The following is a 16,419-nucleotide window of genomic DNA, read 5'->3' as shown; positions in this document are numbered from 1 at the left end:
CAGTATGCAATTGCAGCTTGTGGTCAGAGCTGTTGTGCACTCTCTTTTATCGTCATTATTCTCATTCAGAGTTTGCTCCGTGTACAATTCACCGAGGGTACGGGCAAAGAATAGGAATCTAGGAGGGCCCAGGGAAGCACTTTAAAACGGTACGTGTGAGCTATGATAGTTATCAGGTTGCAAAAGTGCATCGCATGCCTCAGTTTCAGGCTGTTTCTCATCATGGCGTGTGTGTGTGTGTGCGCGCGCGTGCAGGTAAGGGTAGATACCGGGAGGTTAGTTGATCGAAAAGTAGATCTTCGCTCCAAAAAGTTTGGGCACCCCTGATTAAAATGAAAAAAATAGCACATTCAGCCGATCACAGATGGAATCATCAGGCAGGGTTTTTTTTTTTTGAACAAACACAGCTTTGGTCAACTGTTGGTTTTTTTTGTTTTGTTTTGTTTTTGTTTTCAAGAATCGATTCTCCTAAAACTCTTCGATCGAATATTGGACCCCAGCCCCCAAGAATGTTCGCCCACAGAGTCCGGGTCTCAACATCTGTTGTTGGTTGGCTGGTGGGGTGGGTACATGACTCACACTCATCTGTTGTTGCATTTGAAGTACTACGCAGCTGATTTTTAATCTGAGTAACAACATTTTCGCTTTTAATGGGCAAAAATATTTAATGTTTTTATAACTACATTATATCTAATTATGTGGTTGTATGTTTTTACAAAGTGCAAGATTATATTATCGATAGGTCCTGGCAATTTTTTATTGGATTTTTAGTGGGAGGCATGAATGTATTAATGGCGTTTCCAGGCATTTCAATGGCAAAAGATGATTTGAGTTCTGCGCATAGTCACAGACTGAATTAAAGAATTATCTCAAGACACCACTATCCAGACCACATGTAGACGATCACACGCGCTTACGCTCCCTTGTATCACCGCCTTCATTGTTCATGTCTTGTGACCTGTTGTAATTGTCATATGCTTGTGCAGGAGCTTTTTTGCCTAACTCAAACTATCCTCAAAATGAGGATAGTTCGAGCGTGGGGTTTTTTTTCTCTCCCTCTCCCTCCCCTGTGGTTTCTTCCGATTTTCGAGGTTGAGTGAACGCTGGCGCGTCTGGCTGCCGCTGCTCAACCTGTCCTGTGTTTTATTGTTTTTGTTCCTGATTGTAAAGTGTCCTTGGGTGTCTTGAAAGGCGCTTATAAATAAAATGTATTATTATTATTATTATCTCTTTGCAAAACATAACAAATGTGACTCAGGTTTTCCAAAGTTATTGAAAAGTAACACCTTAGCAGGGGTGTCACGAGTAGTCAGGGCTGGCAAGTGCGGTAGAGCTTCATGAGCACAATTTGGTGAATGCTCACTGCATGTGAAGAGAAAATAAAAAAGGTTGAAAAAAACTTGAAATGATATTAACCCTTTCATGCACCCTCTAACCTGATAACATGATAAGCCATTACTCCACTGAAGTAACCGCTGTCTCTGAAAGAGTTAAATTCTGTTCCATTTTATTTCAATGGTCCATGCTTTTCATGGATTTTCTTTTAAATCCCATTTTTATCAGTTATTTCCTGATCAAAATGACTGATATATGGATTTCTTCTTTGCAATGCTGCTTAATGCCTCATTCGACAGTGTTGCCTGCTGTGATGAACTGCATGTTTCATCAACGTTGTCACAAAGTCTATGCAATGTATTGCGGAACTGGACAGGCGCGACAGCTCCAGAATTCCATTGTTGTGTTGCTGTCAGTACCCCAAAATGTCCCACAGGAGAGATCAAGATACAGTTAGAATTCCACCACAAGTAGGTTAGATAAACAAATTGTTGAGTTTAATGTCATAGCAATTCATTGTCTTTTCACTGGGATTAAAACACAAGCTTTATATCCTATTAAAAAGATTGTAAAACAAGCAAAGCCTCAGGAAATTGCATCATCTGTCAAGTTGTGCTGCGACAGATTAGTGCTGCTATTAAATCCTATTGCTCTGTAAATGGGCTCAATTTCTGAGGAAATGTCTTGAGAGTGGAAGGGGAGTAATTATCTTGTGTGAAATGGTTGCAAGTTCATCAAAGAATATGCATGGAGATAATAACAACCACTTAACAACCCAGATTGCAAATTAATGCAGATTTAAATTGGAAGCTCTGTTAGTAGCTCCAGCTACTGCTTACTAAGAAAAGGACAAAGCTTCAAAACATGTTTATTGGCCAAAGTGAACAGATCCAACAGTGGGTACTTGCGATGGATTATACCAGCAATATATTCAGCGCCCGCATAATCATGGTTTGACAGCTGCGGATTCACCTATCTGTGAATTTTTCCTTCAAATATTTTTGTTGGTTTGGTTTTTGGGGTGGAGTAGGGAGCCAGAGGCATGGCATGCCGCAAAAACAACAACAACAACAAAAAACCTAATTTGTGCACACATTGTAACTATTATGTACGCACGAGGGACTACTTTGTGGGCACAAACTACTACTCTGTGCACAAAAAATAGTTAGAAACTACGCACAAAGTAATTGTTCGAATACAGTCGAGACTGTATCGTATGGCACTAGAAGCACTCACTGTGCTAAAAGCGCTAGCCGCGCAAGCAGGGCTGGTAGCACTCAAGTCAATAGACCTAAACGACTCTGAACACTTTGATGCTGACAGCCCGGCATAGTTGCCGTTCATACTGATCACTTTTTAATCAAGCAGGCTTACTCAAGTGCGCCATAATCACGACTGTGCTTCTGACGTCACCTCTTCTCATAGACCAAAATCTAAAGAGAGAGATTTATCTAAATTCTCAATTTTCTTTTGGTTTCAAGAAGGAAAATAGTGTGCACAGTTTAAATTTACTGGTAAGTATAAAATATTGATTATCTAAAAATGAAAAACAGTAAGCCATTTACTATAAAGTGGATATGTGTTTTTTTTTCTTCTGTATCAAGCAAAAATATATATTTGTTATTTTTAGCTGAATAGCTGATTATTGATTCAAAATTGTAGGAGGATATTCGATGACCAAAATATTTGATAGCTGCAGCAGTATTAGAATGTCAATCCCAGAAAAGCGACTTCACTTTCCAGCCACAATAATCGATCCTCAGTGAGCAAATAATTTATAAACTGGACAAGTCATATCCTTGGTTTTAGGCATCATTAATTGTAAAACCAATTAATGGCAAACACCCAAAAAAATGCATGTTCGTACATGAGTACATTCCACCCCGACACCAATTACGGATATGCGGTTTTTACACAAATCACAAGGTGCAGCACCAATCAACACCCTACTTCTCCAACCGCAGAAGCATACTAATTATACAAAAAATTATTATATAAAAAAACCATGCAGTGTGAAAAAGGTGCTTTCACGAGGGAGTGTACCAAAATTTATGAGAGGGGACGACAGGGAGAAAAGAGAGAACAGAGTATAAACATTGACCATTGATTACCAGTTGGCTAAACCGGGGGTCGTCAACACGCGGCTCCAGAGCCGCATGTGGCTCTTTAGCGACATCTACTGGCTCCCTGGAGCTTTATAAAAAATGTTTTAAAGTGGAAAATGATTTTGATAGTAGGCTAATATAGCTCAAATAGATATAGATACATGTTGCAGCTCCGAAAAAGGAGAGCTGTGGTGTTGTTGTCTTTTAAAACGTACACTTTATTTATGCTTTTAACAGTCTCGGCAAACACAGACACATCTGCGTCCGACTCCGTGCCTTCTCTCTTCCCATTCGACTCGAGAGGCGTTCAAAGACACCCTCAGAAAAACGGAAATTAATGATCACTTCACTGACACGAAGAAAAGCGAAAATAATACACCAAAACAAAAAATCAAGCGAGGAAATTACAAAATAAATTCTATGGGGGCGTTTTCGATCACACAACAAAGGAATGAATAACATAAACAATTCTGAGACAGTCCAGTCTCCTACATACAAACAGCATGTGTTTCCTTCATTGTAAGTTTTATAGAAGGCTTTTATTTTTTTGCGGCACCAGACATACATGTATTTGTTTTTTGTTTGTTTGTTTTTTTGTCCTATATGGCTTTTCAACATTTTGGGTTGCCGACCCCTGGGCTAAACAATTCCACTTATATAAAAGGTCTGTACGGAAAAATTATGTCAGCATTAAAATTCATCCCCCTGAAAAAACTTTGTTGTGATGATTTTCAGCATAAGTTGTAACAGCTCTAACAAATTACAGTAATCCCTCGTTTATCGCATTTAATGGGCACCAAAACCACACGCGATAAACGAAAATCCGCGAAGTAGCGACCAATTAACATAAAAAAAAATTGCCCCACGTGGGCCTTTGCGCACTAACACACACACACACACACACCAGCGATCCCGCAGGCGTGCAGCAGACGCGTTTATGATTAGTCAATTAAGGATGGAGAGACCTGCTTTTCTTCTTATAAGGCTCGCTCTCTCTCTCTCTCTCTCTCTCTCTCTCAGCAACACACATACACTCACCACCTGCGAGCCCATGCGTGCACGCACACACACGTGCCCGACGTGGACCTTCCGTGCTTGAGCAGAGTGCGCATGCACTAGCACGCATAGTAAACAACACTTAGACACTGATTTTTGCGGACTTCAAAATATATATATATAAATAAAACAACTTTAAAAACATTTTTTTATGAATGTTTGAAAAAATCCGCAATGCACCGAAGCCGCGATAAACGAACCGCAAAATAGTGAGGGATCACTGTAATGTAATAGCATTACTGTTGTTTTCGGGGAATAGGTTCACATTTTTTTCTTCCTTTGTTTTTTTTAAGTGAAAAGAAACACACATGTATGCATTTCTATCCCCATTCCACATGAATGGTGCGTGAAGAGAACTCCAAACAAGAGTTGGGGAGGGGGGGAGAACTGTGAAAAAGTAACCTGAATAAATGAGCTTCAATCCAGCAGCAGGTGGCATGCGGTGTGGAACAGGAGCCAGAGAGACAGCATTGCCAAGAGAGTACACACATGAAGGTCAGTGACACCAACAGACACAAAGCAAGTGGGTCCGGTGAAAAGAAGGACATAACATAACGTTGCATAACAAATTCCAACAAGATCTTGAGCTTCACTCACAACCCGCCAAATTCACTTTTATGGCACTCTACAGTGGAAAATTGGGTAAAACCGGACACGTTGCTTGCACCATACATGATTCTACAAAGGAAAATTCTCCGGGTCCTGTGATAAATCAAGAGGGCATGCACTTATGCTTATGGGACCAGTATTCTCTTTTTGTATGTTTGAAGTTGTCAGGTTCGAAAATAATTGAATTATCTTTAGGATTACGAATACAAAGAGAAGAAAAACGACTATAACGAGATCAAGGGGTCTAGAAAGAAATCACTGAGCAAGAGCAGCAACAAGGTCGAAATAATCTGACAAACTGCAGGCAGTTTGTCAGTCCTTAAATTCATGGCTAATGATAATAGGCAACAGGTGTGCTCACTGATGGGATGGCCCTCGTCTGCCACCTGCTGGAGACACACAAGAACAGGATCATGACAGAAGTAAGTCACAGCAACACGGTTAGCAAGGGCGTTGCAATGATAATATGACGAATGGGGGATTTACCGTCATCGTACAAGTGGCATGCCTCCGAACCTTCATAGGCAAATACTGGGAACTGGCGGGGAGGGGTGTTGGGAATAGAACATGAGACGCAGAGGTGAGGGTGCTAAATGCTAAGGGGTAGATGGGCTTTCACTTGCATCAAGCTTTTCGACCTCCAAATTACTGAAACCGTTTAAACACTCTCCTCCTTCACCATGCAATGGGGGGCTCAGTATTTTGCTCAAAGACTCTTCAACGCGGTCACAAGGGCTCAGAATCGAACCCACAGTGTCATATATGTGGATAACCCCTGATCAGTTTGTACAACTCTCGCTGCGTCACACACAAGTAAAGAGTGATTGTTACAGGTCAATCACACATCACCTATGCTACTGGCAAACAAAAAAGATTCATTACAATTGACACATACTCCACTCAATGAATATGCTCTGATCCTGTGTGTCAGACACATCTTTGGGATGATGGTGTATTCTTTTTTTGTTGTTGTCATGATTCTGTTCTTGTGTGTCTCCAACAGGTGGCAGAGGAGGGCCTTCCCTCCAACGTGCACACCTGCTGCCAAAGTTTCTTCACTTAGCCATGTAATCAAGGACTGCCTAATTGTCAAGTCTCCATCGGATTATTGACCTTGTTTGCTGTTCATGCTCAAGTTTTTAAGTGTTTCCGAGACCTCTGGATCTCATCATTGTTGTTTTTGCTCTCTCGTCCCTCGTTAATAAGTATGTTATATTATTTTGTCTTTGGTCTTGCTCTGGTTTTGTTTTCGTGTAATTGGATTCTTGTCATTTCGTTTATATTCTCGGCTTTACTCTTACATTGCCTTTTGGAAGCGTTTTTTGTTTTTGCCTTGTTTTTCCTGGCTCCTTTTGACCAGCGATTTCTGTTTATTAACGAGAAAAAGTGCTCCGACAAAGTATAAACATTTTTGCTGTGGATTTTGTTTGTGTCTTCATTTGTGGCGGTAGCATTTTGCTTCGCACAATTTCAGCTCTATCAAACAATGTTTTTACTTACAAGGCATCCATACCAATCAGTGTTTCTCAAGAGAGAGCTTTTTATACAAATGAGTGGTAGTTCGGTCTCAGGCACAAAACAAATTAATGACACAATGTTTCACTTGTTCTTCTGGCTTAGAAATGTCACGTATAGAGATCAGATGGTATGGAGCTATAATCTATAGACTCACTGACTCAAGAGACAACGTAATCATTCTTATGAGACTGACTCAAGCCATCCATCACTCCTCTAGAAAGCTGTTCCCAAGCAGGTTCTGCTTATGTTATAGACCTGAGATTCAGTGACCTGCGTGCGGGCTGGGATGTCAAGAATTCGGGTTGTTTTGTATCAACAGAATGAAGGCACCCAATGCGGCTCTTTAGAGGGAGAGTGTATCTAAGCGTATTGTTTACAAATAACAAATCAATGAGAGTAAGACAGTTTGCTTGAATTTCATTTGTTTCTAATCTGCTTCGGCATTTGATAGCTATTGCGCCCCACAGACACAAAAGGGCACGCAGCACAAAACAAATTGAGTCAAAAACACTTCTAAATTGAATCTATGCAATGAAGTTGAAATTGAAAAGCAGATGCTTCAAGAGAGAGAAGAGCTTTAGAATCGTCTACTCTATGGAGTGTTTGGCAAATGTTTTTTACCAGACAAACAGTACACAATTGCTCGTATCTGTGCTGTGCTGCTGCATTTGTGAGTGAAGAAGAGAAGGGAGACCACAAATCCACCTTTGCCCTCTCCGAACCTGAAAGACGGTCGAAATAGCTCCCACACGTCGGCAAGGCCTTTAATTGCCACTCTGTGGTCTGTTGTTTAGAATGTGTCTTTTCTGATGTTGACTGAAAAATAATTTCAGAGAATGGCTGAATAAAGAAAATGCTGACATACAGAGCTGCTCAGGCAATGAAGGAGTAAGTGAACAGTGGGGAGGAGTCAATACATTAAAATATCTTCGCAACATGTTTTATTGTTGCATGTCAGCAAATAAAAAATGAAAAAAATCCAGCATTGATTGAACAGTTTTGCCATTGCACGTAAAAAGTTAAAAATTTGGGAGTAAATGTGATTTGCTTATCCCGGGGGTAGGCAAAACGTGGCTCCAAAGCCGCATACAGCTCTTTAGCACCATCTAGTGGCTGCCTGGAGCTTTATTAAAAAAATGTTTGAAAATGGAAAAAGATGTGGGAGGGAATTTTTTGTTTGTTTGTTTTAAATATGGTTTCTGTAGGAGTAAAAACATTTCCCAACAACATTTCCCAATGCTGTAAAAATGTGTAGAATAAATATTACAATTCAACGTTTCTGTCAACAAAGATTTGCGTCATAGCCTGCGACACATGTTTCTATTAGCAGGGCAGAATGCAAGGCAGGTGGCTGTTGGAAAAAACAAAAACAAAAAAACAACAACAAAAAACGGTGTTTCAGGGAAAATTCACCAAGGGAACTGGCAAAGAGAATCTGGAGGGCCGTGAAAAGCATCACTGCCGCACGGATGAACACGCATTTTTGGGCAGTGGGAAAGGCTCACTGGCCAGTGTCGATCCGTGTCCACCAGCACGCCATGGGAGGCGGGTTGTGATCGCCTCCGCTCCATATCGCTTGCAGTTTGAAAGTCTGACATGGAAGCTGCCCGGTAATTACGTGATGACATAACATGACATGACATGACATGATGCGTCATAACATCGCGCGCCATCGGCCTCGTATGTAGCACGATACGTCGTCTACGTCAGGGGTCCCCAACCTTTTTTGCCCCACGGACCAATTTATGTCAGACAATATTTTCAGGGACCAGCATTTAAGGTGTGGCGGAAATAATACGACAAAATAATATGGTATGAGCTGCATGAAAACGGTGGTGTTTTCGAAATATAATAATAAACACAGGGAGCGTCTAATCTGGCTGCAACACTCATATCGCGATGGTCATGTTTAATGCCTTCAAAATATGATGCAATGCAAATTCAAAGTGCATGAAAATGACGACTCACCACAGCCCCGAGCTTGATTTTCTGCAACCAGACAGTCCCATCTCGTAGTAATAGGAGACACCTCAAGTGTGTGTTTTATGTCCAGTCTACTTTGTAATTTTGTTTTAGTCGCCGTTGCTGCAGAAAACCCTGCCTCACACAGGTAGCATGTCTGAAATAGCAACAGTGCTGTTGTGGCGATCTCAGAATATTCAGCCATAACTTTAATCCAGTTGGCTCGAACGTACTTTTAAGGTCGCCGTCATTTGCGATCTCCAGCAGTTTTTTTACTCATTGTGTTTTTAGCGTAATCAGTCATGTGACGCAGAAGCGTGGCTTGACGTGTGTCAAGCGCGACACAGACGAATGTAACGGATAATCCAGTCATTTTTCAAAATAAAACATCTTTCGTATTCTGAAATAAATAAAACGGAATGAAGGCAAGTTCTTTCTGTGCAGCCCGGTACCAAATGCCTTACCGGTCCGCGGACCGACGGTTGGGGACCCCTGGTCGACGTTGTCTCAGTAGTAGCAGAGTAGATCCTCCGCTGCTTTTCGACCATTTTGAGGACGGTAAAAAGCATGATAAAAGAAAGAACACTCACTTCCATGTTGCTTTGTTTACCACCAAGAAATTTGTCGCACTATGATCTATGCAATCACAGTGTGGTGACGTAACTAGACGCAAAGTGGTGGAAGGGGGGGGGGGCGCAGATCCGCCTTCTGTTCATCAATAGGAAAGGGACAATATGCCAATTGGTTGCGTGTCGCCACGGATCACTACTATCCACTAGTTTCAGTGGGAAAAGGGTTTAAGTGTGTTGTGTCTGCGCGGGTTGATCGTGGTAAATTGGTTGAACGAAAAGTAGATCTGCGGTCAAAAAAGCTTGGGCACCCCTGCTCTCCAGGATGCACTGCACAGGAAAAAAAAAACATTTAATCATGAAGGCTCATCGTGTAATTGTAGCAAACTTAGTCATTTTGATAGTAGGCTAATATAGCTCATATAGATATAGATACATGTTGCAGCTCCGAAAAAAGGAGAGCTGTGGTGTTGTTTTTTTCAAACGTACACTTGATTTATGCTTTTAACAGTCTCGACAAACACAGACTCCGTGCGTTCTCTCCTCTCGTTCGACTCGAGGCGTTCAAAGAGCCTCCGAAAAACGGAAATTAATGATCACTTGAATGACACTAAGAAAAGCGAAAATAATGCACCGAAACAGAAAATCAAGCGAGGAAATCACAAAATAAAATCTATCGGGGCGTTTGTGAACACACAACAAAGGAATGAATAACATAAACAATTCTGAGACAGTCCAGTTTCCTACATACACACATCATGTGTTTCCTTCATTGTAAGTTTTATAGAAGGCTTTTTTGTTTTTGTTTTTGTTTTGGGTTTTTTGCGGCTCCAGACACATTTGTTTTTTGTTTTTTTTATCCTATATGGCTCTTTCAACATTTTGGGTTGCCGACCCCTGGCTTATTCCGGTTAATAACATGAATTGTATTTGCACGTTTCTGTATTGCCGTGTAAGGTCACAGCATTACATGCATTCGATTTTGTGTATTTCGAATGACCTTTTGACCCCCAAAAAGATTGCCATACCATATAAAAGGAAATTCCAGGTAGGCACTACCAATTCCTGAGAAATGTCATGCAGTTTTCCGACGGCATTTTAAATTGTTGGATCAAGGCAAATCCTTGTATGAACTAACATCATCAGAATGTGTGTGTAAATATCTGTGTTGCATCGCATAATCTTGTCAACTGACATAAAAGCTTTTTTGTGTTCGAGGCCATGTCATTGTAGCGTAGTGCAAGTTGGAAAAAACATTTCCCTATTGTTCAATCAGAGACTCAACTTTGTGTAGTCATCACCGTGTCACTGGTGTGAACGTCGACTCAGTGACACAGCTCCCTGCTTCTCTGACAGTCCCACTTTATAGCTGCCATCTGCATGTGGGTGGACCCGACACTTCCAACGACCGTTAATGACATAAGCCTCAGGCTGTTAACCAAACTTTGCAAAACTTTGTGAGACCTTGAGCAATGAGGGCCACAAGCAAACGGCATCCTTAACCCGGCTGGCTTTTGTATCAAGCGCAAAGAGTTTACTCCTTTTTGAGGATGTTTTGGGACAAGGCTGAAAATGAGAGCAAAGAGCATCAATACTTCACCATTGATATAAATACAGTACTTAAATATCTTACATGACTGTCTGACCACATTGTGATGAGGGACAGCTTCTACAAAGAATCTTTTTCCAGTAGAGTCAAAGTTTAAATTAAATTTTGAAACTCATACCGCAAGTCAACAAACAACTAATTCACGACGCAAACGACAGTAAAACAAACGATAATGTACGGTCCACTGATTATGACTTAAATGACAAGACCGTACAATTTTCCAATGTGCATGCGGGGTCGTCACGTGCATTGAGAGTCAAAAGCTGAAACTGGAAAATAAATTTGTCAAAAACAGTGGGAATAAAATTTTGAGAAATCCATACCTTCGTATACAGTAATCCCTTGTTTATTGTGGTTAATGGGGACCAAAACCACCCGCGATAAACAAAAATCTGCGAAGTAGCGACCCCCCCCCCCCTCCATGTAGGTACATGTACATAATATTTATAAGGCCAAATTTAATGGTGTACATGCATGTAGAAGTAAATGTTGAAGTAATTAACATGACTTAATGCTGTATACTAATAAATTTAAACATTGGATTGGATTGGACCGGATACAACTTTATTGTCAAATGTGCTGTACAGCACAGATGAAATTTCTTCCCTCTCAACATAAAACAACAAACAAGAGGATGTGTAAGTTAGGTTCGTTTGTGAATAACAAAATACAGTAAACATATACATGTAGTACTGTATATGTTGCTCTATGTGACTCGCTGTTGTTTTGCTGACTTTCGCTCCTTCTCGCAGACCTTTTGTGGACTTTTTGCGGACTTTAAAAAACAAAATTATGAATATGTTTGAAAAAATCTGCGATGCACTGAAGCCCCGGTAAACGAACCACGAAATAGAGAGGGATCACTGTACTGTAATTCTGTTGCGTTGTGTTCGCTTGCAGCTCAGTTTGTCTTTGTTGATTCAAAGAAGCTGGAATGTGACATTACCTGACTGATGCATTTTTTTTGTCTTTTCTGTCATCAGGATCAGCACAAGGGAGGCCCGGTGGTCCAGTGGTTAGCGCGTCGACCTCACAGTGCAGAGGTGCAGGGTTTGATTCCGGCTCCGGCCTCCCTGTGTGGAGTTTGCATGTTCTCCTCGTGCCTGCATGGGTTTTCTCCCGGTACTCCAGTTTCCTCCCATATTCCAAAAACATGCATGGCAGGTTAATGGAACACTCTAAATTGTCCTTCGGTGTGAGTGTGAGCTTGTCTGTGGTTGGTTGTTTGTCTGTGTGTGCCCTGTAATTGGCTGGCAACCGGCTCGGGGTGTCCCCCACCTACTGCCCGAAGACAGCTGGGATAAGTTCCAGCACCCGCCACGACCCTTGTGAGGATAAAGCGGATCGGAAAATTAATGGATGGATGAAGGGTCGGCACAAAGTGCTTTCAAAGTGTTACAAAATGCAAATGCTTTAAATGATCAAATGTTGACTTTACAGTTTGAGATATCGCAGGGCCCGATGACCAGAGGAATTTGTTGTTGCGCAGAGTAACACTATCACGTTCCAAGATCAACAAGGATATCCAAGAACATATTGGTGATCAATAAAATCCTTGAATTTTAGAAAACCTGCCATTTGTAGAGGATTTGGTGGGCATCCTTTGTTCGGTATTGCAGAGGACCACCATGTGTGGACACAATAATTAAGTTGCCAGAAAGGTAGACATAATATTCTAAACAACGAGTATTTACAGCTGTAGATAATACCTGATTCTGTTTCGTTTACCTATTAACTCATTCAATCCCAGCTATTTTCACTGGAGCAACCCCCTCAATCCCAGCGTTTTACTGGATTTTGACTGATCTTGCAAGGCCCACAGAATATTTGGTTCTTATGCTATATAAACATGGAGCCTACCAAAATAAAGATTGGACTCTCTTCTTTCAGAACAAAAAAAAAATTGTTTCCATCTTTTTCCATTCTTTAGCAACTGGCATTACAAAATGGCTAAGTTTCATGAAAATGGTGATTCCTGGGCAAAAAACTGAGAAAAAGAGCTTTTTGTAAAAGCATGCATTTCAAGCATGTGAGGCACCACTGCCACCTACTGGTCTCTTTTTTCATGATTTACAATGCAAACGACTTATTCTCACTCACAGATTGCATCAGACCCTCCTCCTCTCTATGATGCAAAAAAAATAAAATGACTTAGACGTACAAGTCCGTCCTTGGTAGGCGGGGCCTAATTTTAAAAAGACGTACAAGTACGTCTTGTGAAATGAAAGAGTTAATTTCAGTAATAGGTTACGGCAACATACAATAGTCAAGAGTCATGCCTTCCAAGCAGCGTCCACATTGGAAGGAACTGGAGTGACAGTGACAATCTCAAAGAAATGCAAATACAGTTGAAGGATAAGAACAAGCAATGTTCAACAGCTCAGATGGATCAACTGCAGCAGTGATTCCCAGGCGGTTGCGAGAAGTTATTTAAATTAGCGTAAGCTGTCCAAAATGATTCACCAAAAAAGAATATGAATCGGTTACGGTAGCTTTATGCCAAATCTTGGAGCTCAAAGCTGACTCAACATAGAGTATGATAAAATGAAGTTGTCATGACCCTGTTCCTCTGTGTCTCTCGCAGGTGGCAGACAAGGGCCTTTCCTTCAGTGTGCACACCTGCTGCCCTTGATCATTAGCCATGTATTGAAGGACTGACAAGCTGCCTGCAGCTTTTCGCATTATTGGACTTGTGGCTGTGTTTTATTTCTTGACCTCTCGCTCTCATCATTGTCATTCTTGTTCTCTTAGTTCCACATTTTTTTTAAAGTATAGTCGTTATTTCATCTTTTGATCTTGCTTTTCTTTTGTCAAGAGAATGGGACTCTTGACATTTCATTTGGTATTCTTGGGTTAATTACTTCCTTGCCTTTTGCAAGTGCTTTTTGTTCATGTATTGTGTTTCCTGGTTATTGTTGACCAGGGATTTGTCGGTGAGCTTTTTCTGAATAAATATTTTTGTTTCGGATTTTGTCTGGTGTCTACATTTTTGGGATCCGATCGCTTGTCAGTTCGTTTTCGAACTGTGACGGAAGACGCTTGTAACACACAAAATACAATAAAAGAGATGTAAACAAACAAAAAAAACACACACACAATGAGAAAATGTTGAGAGGGAAAAAACTAGCACTGATACTAAGGGTGAACTAAAATGGTGGATGGCGCCACGGCAACACCTTGACGGAACAACACCTTGACGGAAATTCAAGTGATCACTTTAGCACTTAAATGGACATACAGACAACAAGGACAGAAAACCGCCTGACAATAAACAAGGACTAGTTTGAACAACAGAACCCGAGAAAGGCAACCAGAGTCAGCATCCAGCCCTGTCCTTATGCTTCTGTTTCACATAAACACACTTGCCAAGGAAACTTTGAAAAGAGGCAGGCAGAAAAACGAGGACATAACAGTATCCTTGGTCATTTATCTCTGCCACAACACCAATAAATTGCTCTTCTGTTACACGTTGATTAACATTGTACTTTTTTTCAAATGTAAAATGTATGCCATGGCTCAGTAAAGTATGTTTACAGCACAAGTAGATTTATGTCCAGGTGTCCATGTTCATGTACAATGTGGCTCATTACTGGACTCCAACATTACAATTTCTCCAAATTTGTGTCAAATTTTGTATCATTTCAATATCAGGCGCACTGATACGCTGGGCCACCGAAATATGAATTATCACACAGTGGCAAAATATTCGCCAAATGGAATATTTTCTTTTCTAGAATCCCAAAAACATTTTTTCATTCGGAGCCAAAACAACATAGAGAGATCTGAGCTTGAATCGGGTCCCTCCTTCCATGCAGGTCCAACTCTCTCCTTCCATGCAGCATTCCAGAAGTATGCACCTACGGGATACTGGGAGGGATCAATAGATTTGCCCAAAGCTAAATTCCGCTTGTGGGACCCCGGGGTGAAAAGTGATGCAAGTACCCTCGGCAAAATCAATATTCCTGTTCAGTGACAGTGGGCAAGCGCGCGCCTTTGCAAGGAACACGCGCACACACCGAGACAAAAGGTAAGCCTCCTTCGCGTGAACACATTGAGGATGAGGCGGTCGGTGATGGAGAAGAGATTCTTCTCAGTCGTGACTGAAGCACACAGCGATTCCTTTCACTTCTTTTCATACACTAATTATGAAGAGGATTGTTGAAAGACACAATCAAAAACAAAATTAATCAATATTCACCGCCTCGTGTATATTATATTTCATCCCGTTGGCGAATGTCCAAGCAGAACACACAACACAAAATCTTAATAATAACGAACGCACACGACGTGATGTGAATGAAATCTCGCCACTGCGTCAGCGGGGCTTCCAACACGTCGACCCTGAAACGCCAACAATCAAACGCCGTTTCACAAAGAAAGGAGATGGTTCGCGACGCAAATATATCACCAAAGACAAAGACATGGCAAATAAAATGTCTACAACTTAGTTCAAGAGAAATATTAGTGTCTTAATCATGTCCAAAGTGGTGCGCGACATTGCGCATCTCGGCTGACGGCTAACTTTTCACGTGATGCTGATCAGACAAGAGTTTCAGTCATCAGAAAGAGATTTGCCCACATGCCACCAAAAGTAAGTCATCAGCGCTTACCTTAATTGTCTTTGTAGATTGGCATTTAACTTGATGCGATACCGTAGCGGTTTGGTTCATCTTGGGAAGAAATAAAAAAGACGGTCCTCTCCTATCCAAGTAAGACAACAAAGTCGATCGAGCAAAAAACGGCCCTTCTGAAGAATAATGGGAGTTGCTCGGAAGAGGTGACGCTGCGCACGCAACGCGGTGGAGACAATGTGCACGATCCTCTCAGTGTCCAACCAAGAGTGCATATGCACTCTTCTAAATGGTGGTCAGCCAACATCAAATTATTCTAACTCAATAAAAATGACTATATAAACACTAACCACTCATGGGTACCAATTAGTTGGTCCATAATTCAAATCATACAGTGAAATATTTGGTCAATGTATGCAGCTTAAAATAAGTTGTCCATTGCAATGTATTTCAAAGTGTGGAACAGAAATTTGGTGTAAAAAAAAAATCATTCACAAAGTACAGACAGAAATAATGGTCAAGTAATCCAGCAAGGCATAGTCGTCATGGCAACTTGATCTCCTCAGATCAAGCTGAGACTTTGCTGTAAAATAGGTTCATACCACCTGACTGCAAGAGCAAAAATATAGGCTCATATCCTATTTAGGTGATTTGCCTGGCTGGGAGCAAGGTTGAATCAAGATTCTCAGTATTTGATCAGTTCTGTGCCATTTATGGTGTCATGTTAATATTAACCCTTTCATGGACAGCGGTTACTACAGTGGACACCTTATCATGTTACAGTATGCATGAAAGGGTTAAACATTGGTTTGCGGGTTAAAATGTTCAACGATTAGTCAGTGGTGGTGTGTGTGCCATCAGAGTTATTACTGAGTAAAGTGATCCGTTTATCATCTGGCATCATAAATGATGATGTAACTTCTGGTTTGGGCACACAAGTCAACTCCAATGGACTTGTTAAAAGTTTGACATGTGCAGCTGGTCCTTGTGCAATAAACATACGTTTGGCAGTGTTGGGCACTAAACTACATCGCCCACAGCCAATAAAGTTTGACCTCACTTACTGTTCACCCCTCTCAACCCCA

At 41.1% G+C, this 16,419-nt stretch overlaps 1 protein-coding gene across 1 annotated transcript in view; it reads right to left on the bottom strand.

Moving 5' to 3' along the window:
• dpp10 (dipeptidyl-peptidase 10 (non-functional)) overlaps positions 1–15,490 on the bottom strand; it is a 207,589-nt gene extending 192,099 nt beyond the window's left edge. The window contains exon 1 of the mRNA XM_086122927.1: positions 15,374–15,490. Coding sequence (XP_085979053.1) covers positions 15,374–15,433 — 60 coding nt within the window. The 5' untranslated portion in view covers positions 15,434–15,490. The remainder of the gene's footprint in view (positions 1–15,373) is intronic.
• Positions 15,491–16,419: the final 929 nt, after the last annotated feature.

The sequence above is a fragment of the Hippocampus guttulatus genome, chromosome 11, assembly GCF_054856545.1.
Source record: "Hippocampus guttulatus isolate MCC_2025c chromosome 11, RoL_Hgut_1.0, whole genome shotgun sequence".
NCBI classification, from domain to species: Eukaryota; Metazoa; Chordata; class Actinopteri; order Syngnathiformes; family Syngnathidae; genus Hippocampus; species Hippocampus guttulatus.
The sequence above is the reverse complement of the archived record's forward strand: the minus strand, read 5'-3'. Positions and strand labels throughout refer to the sequence as shown.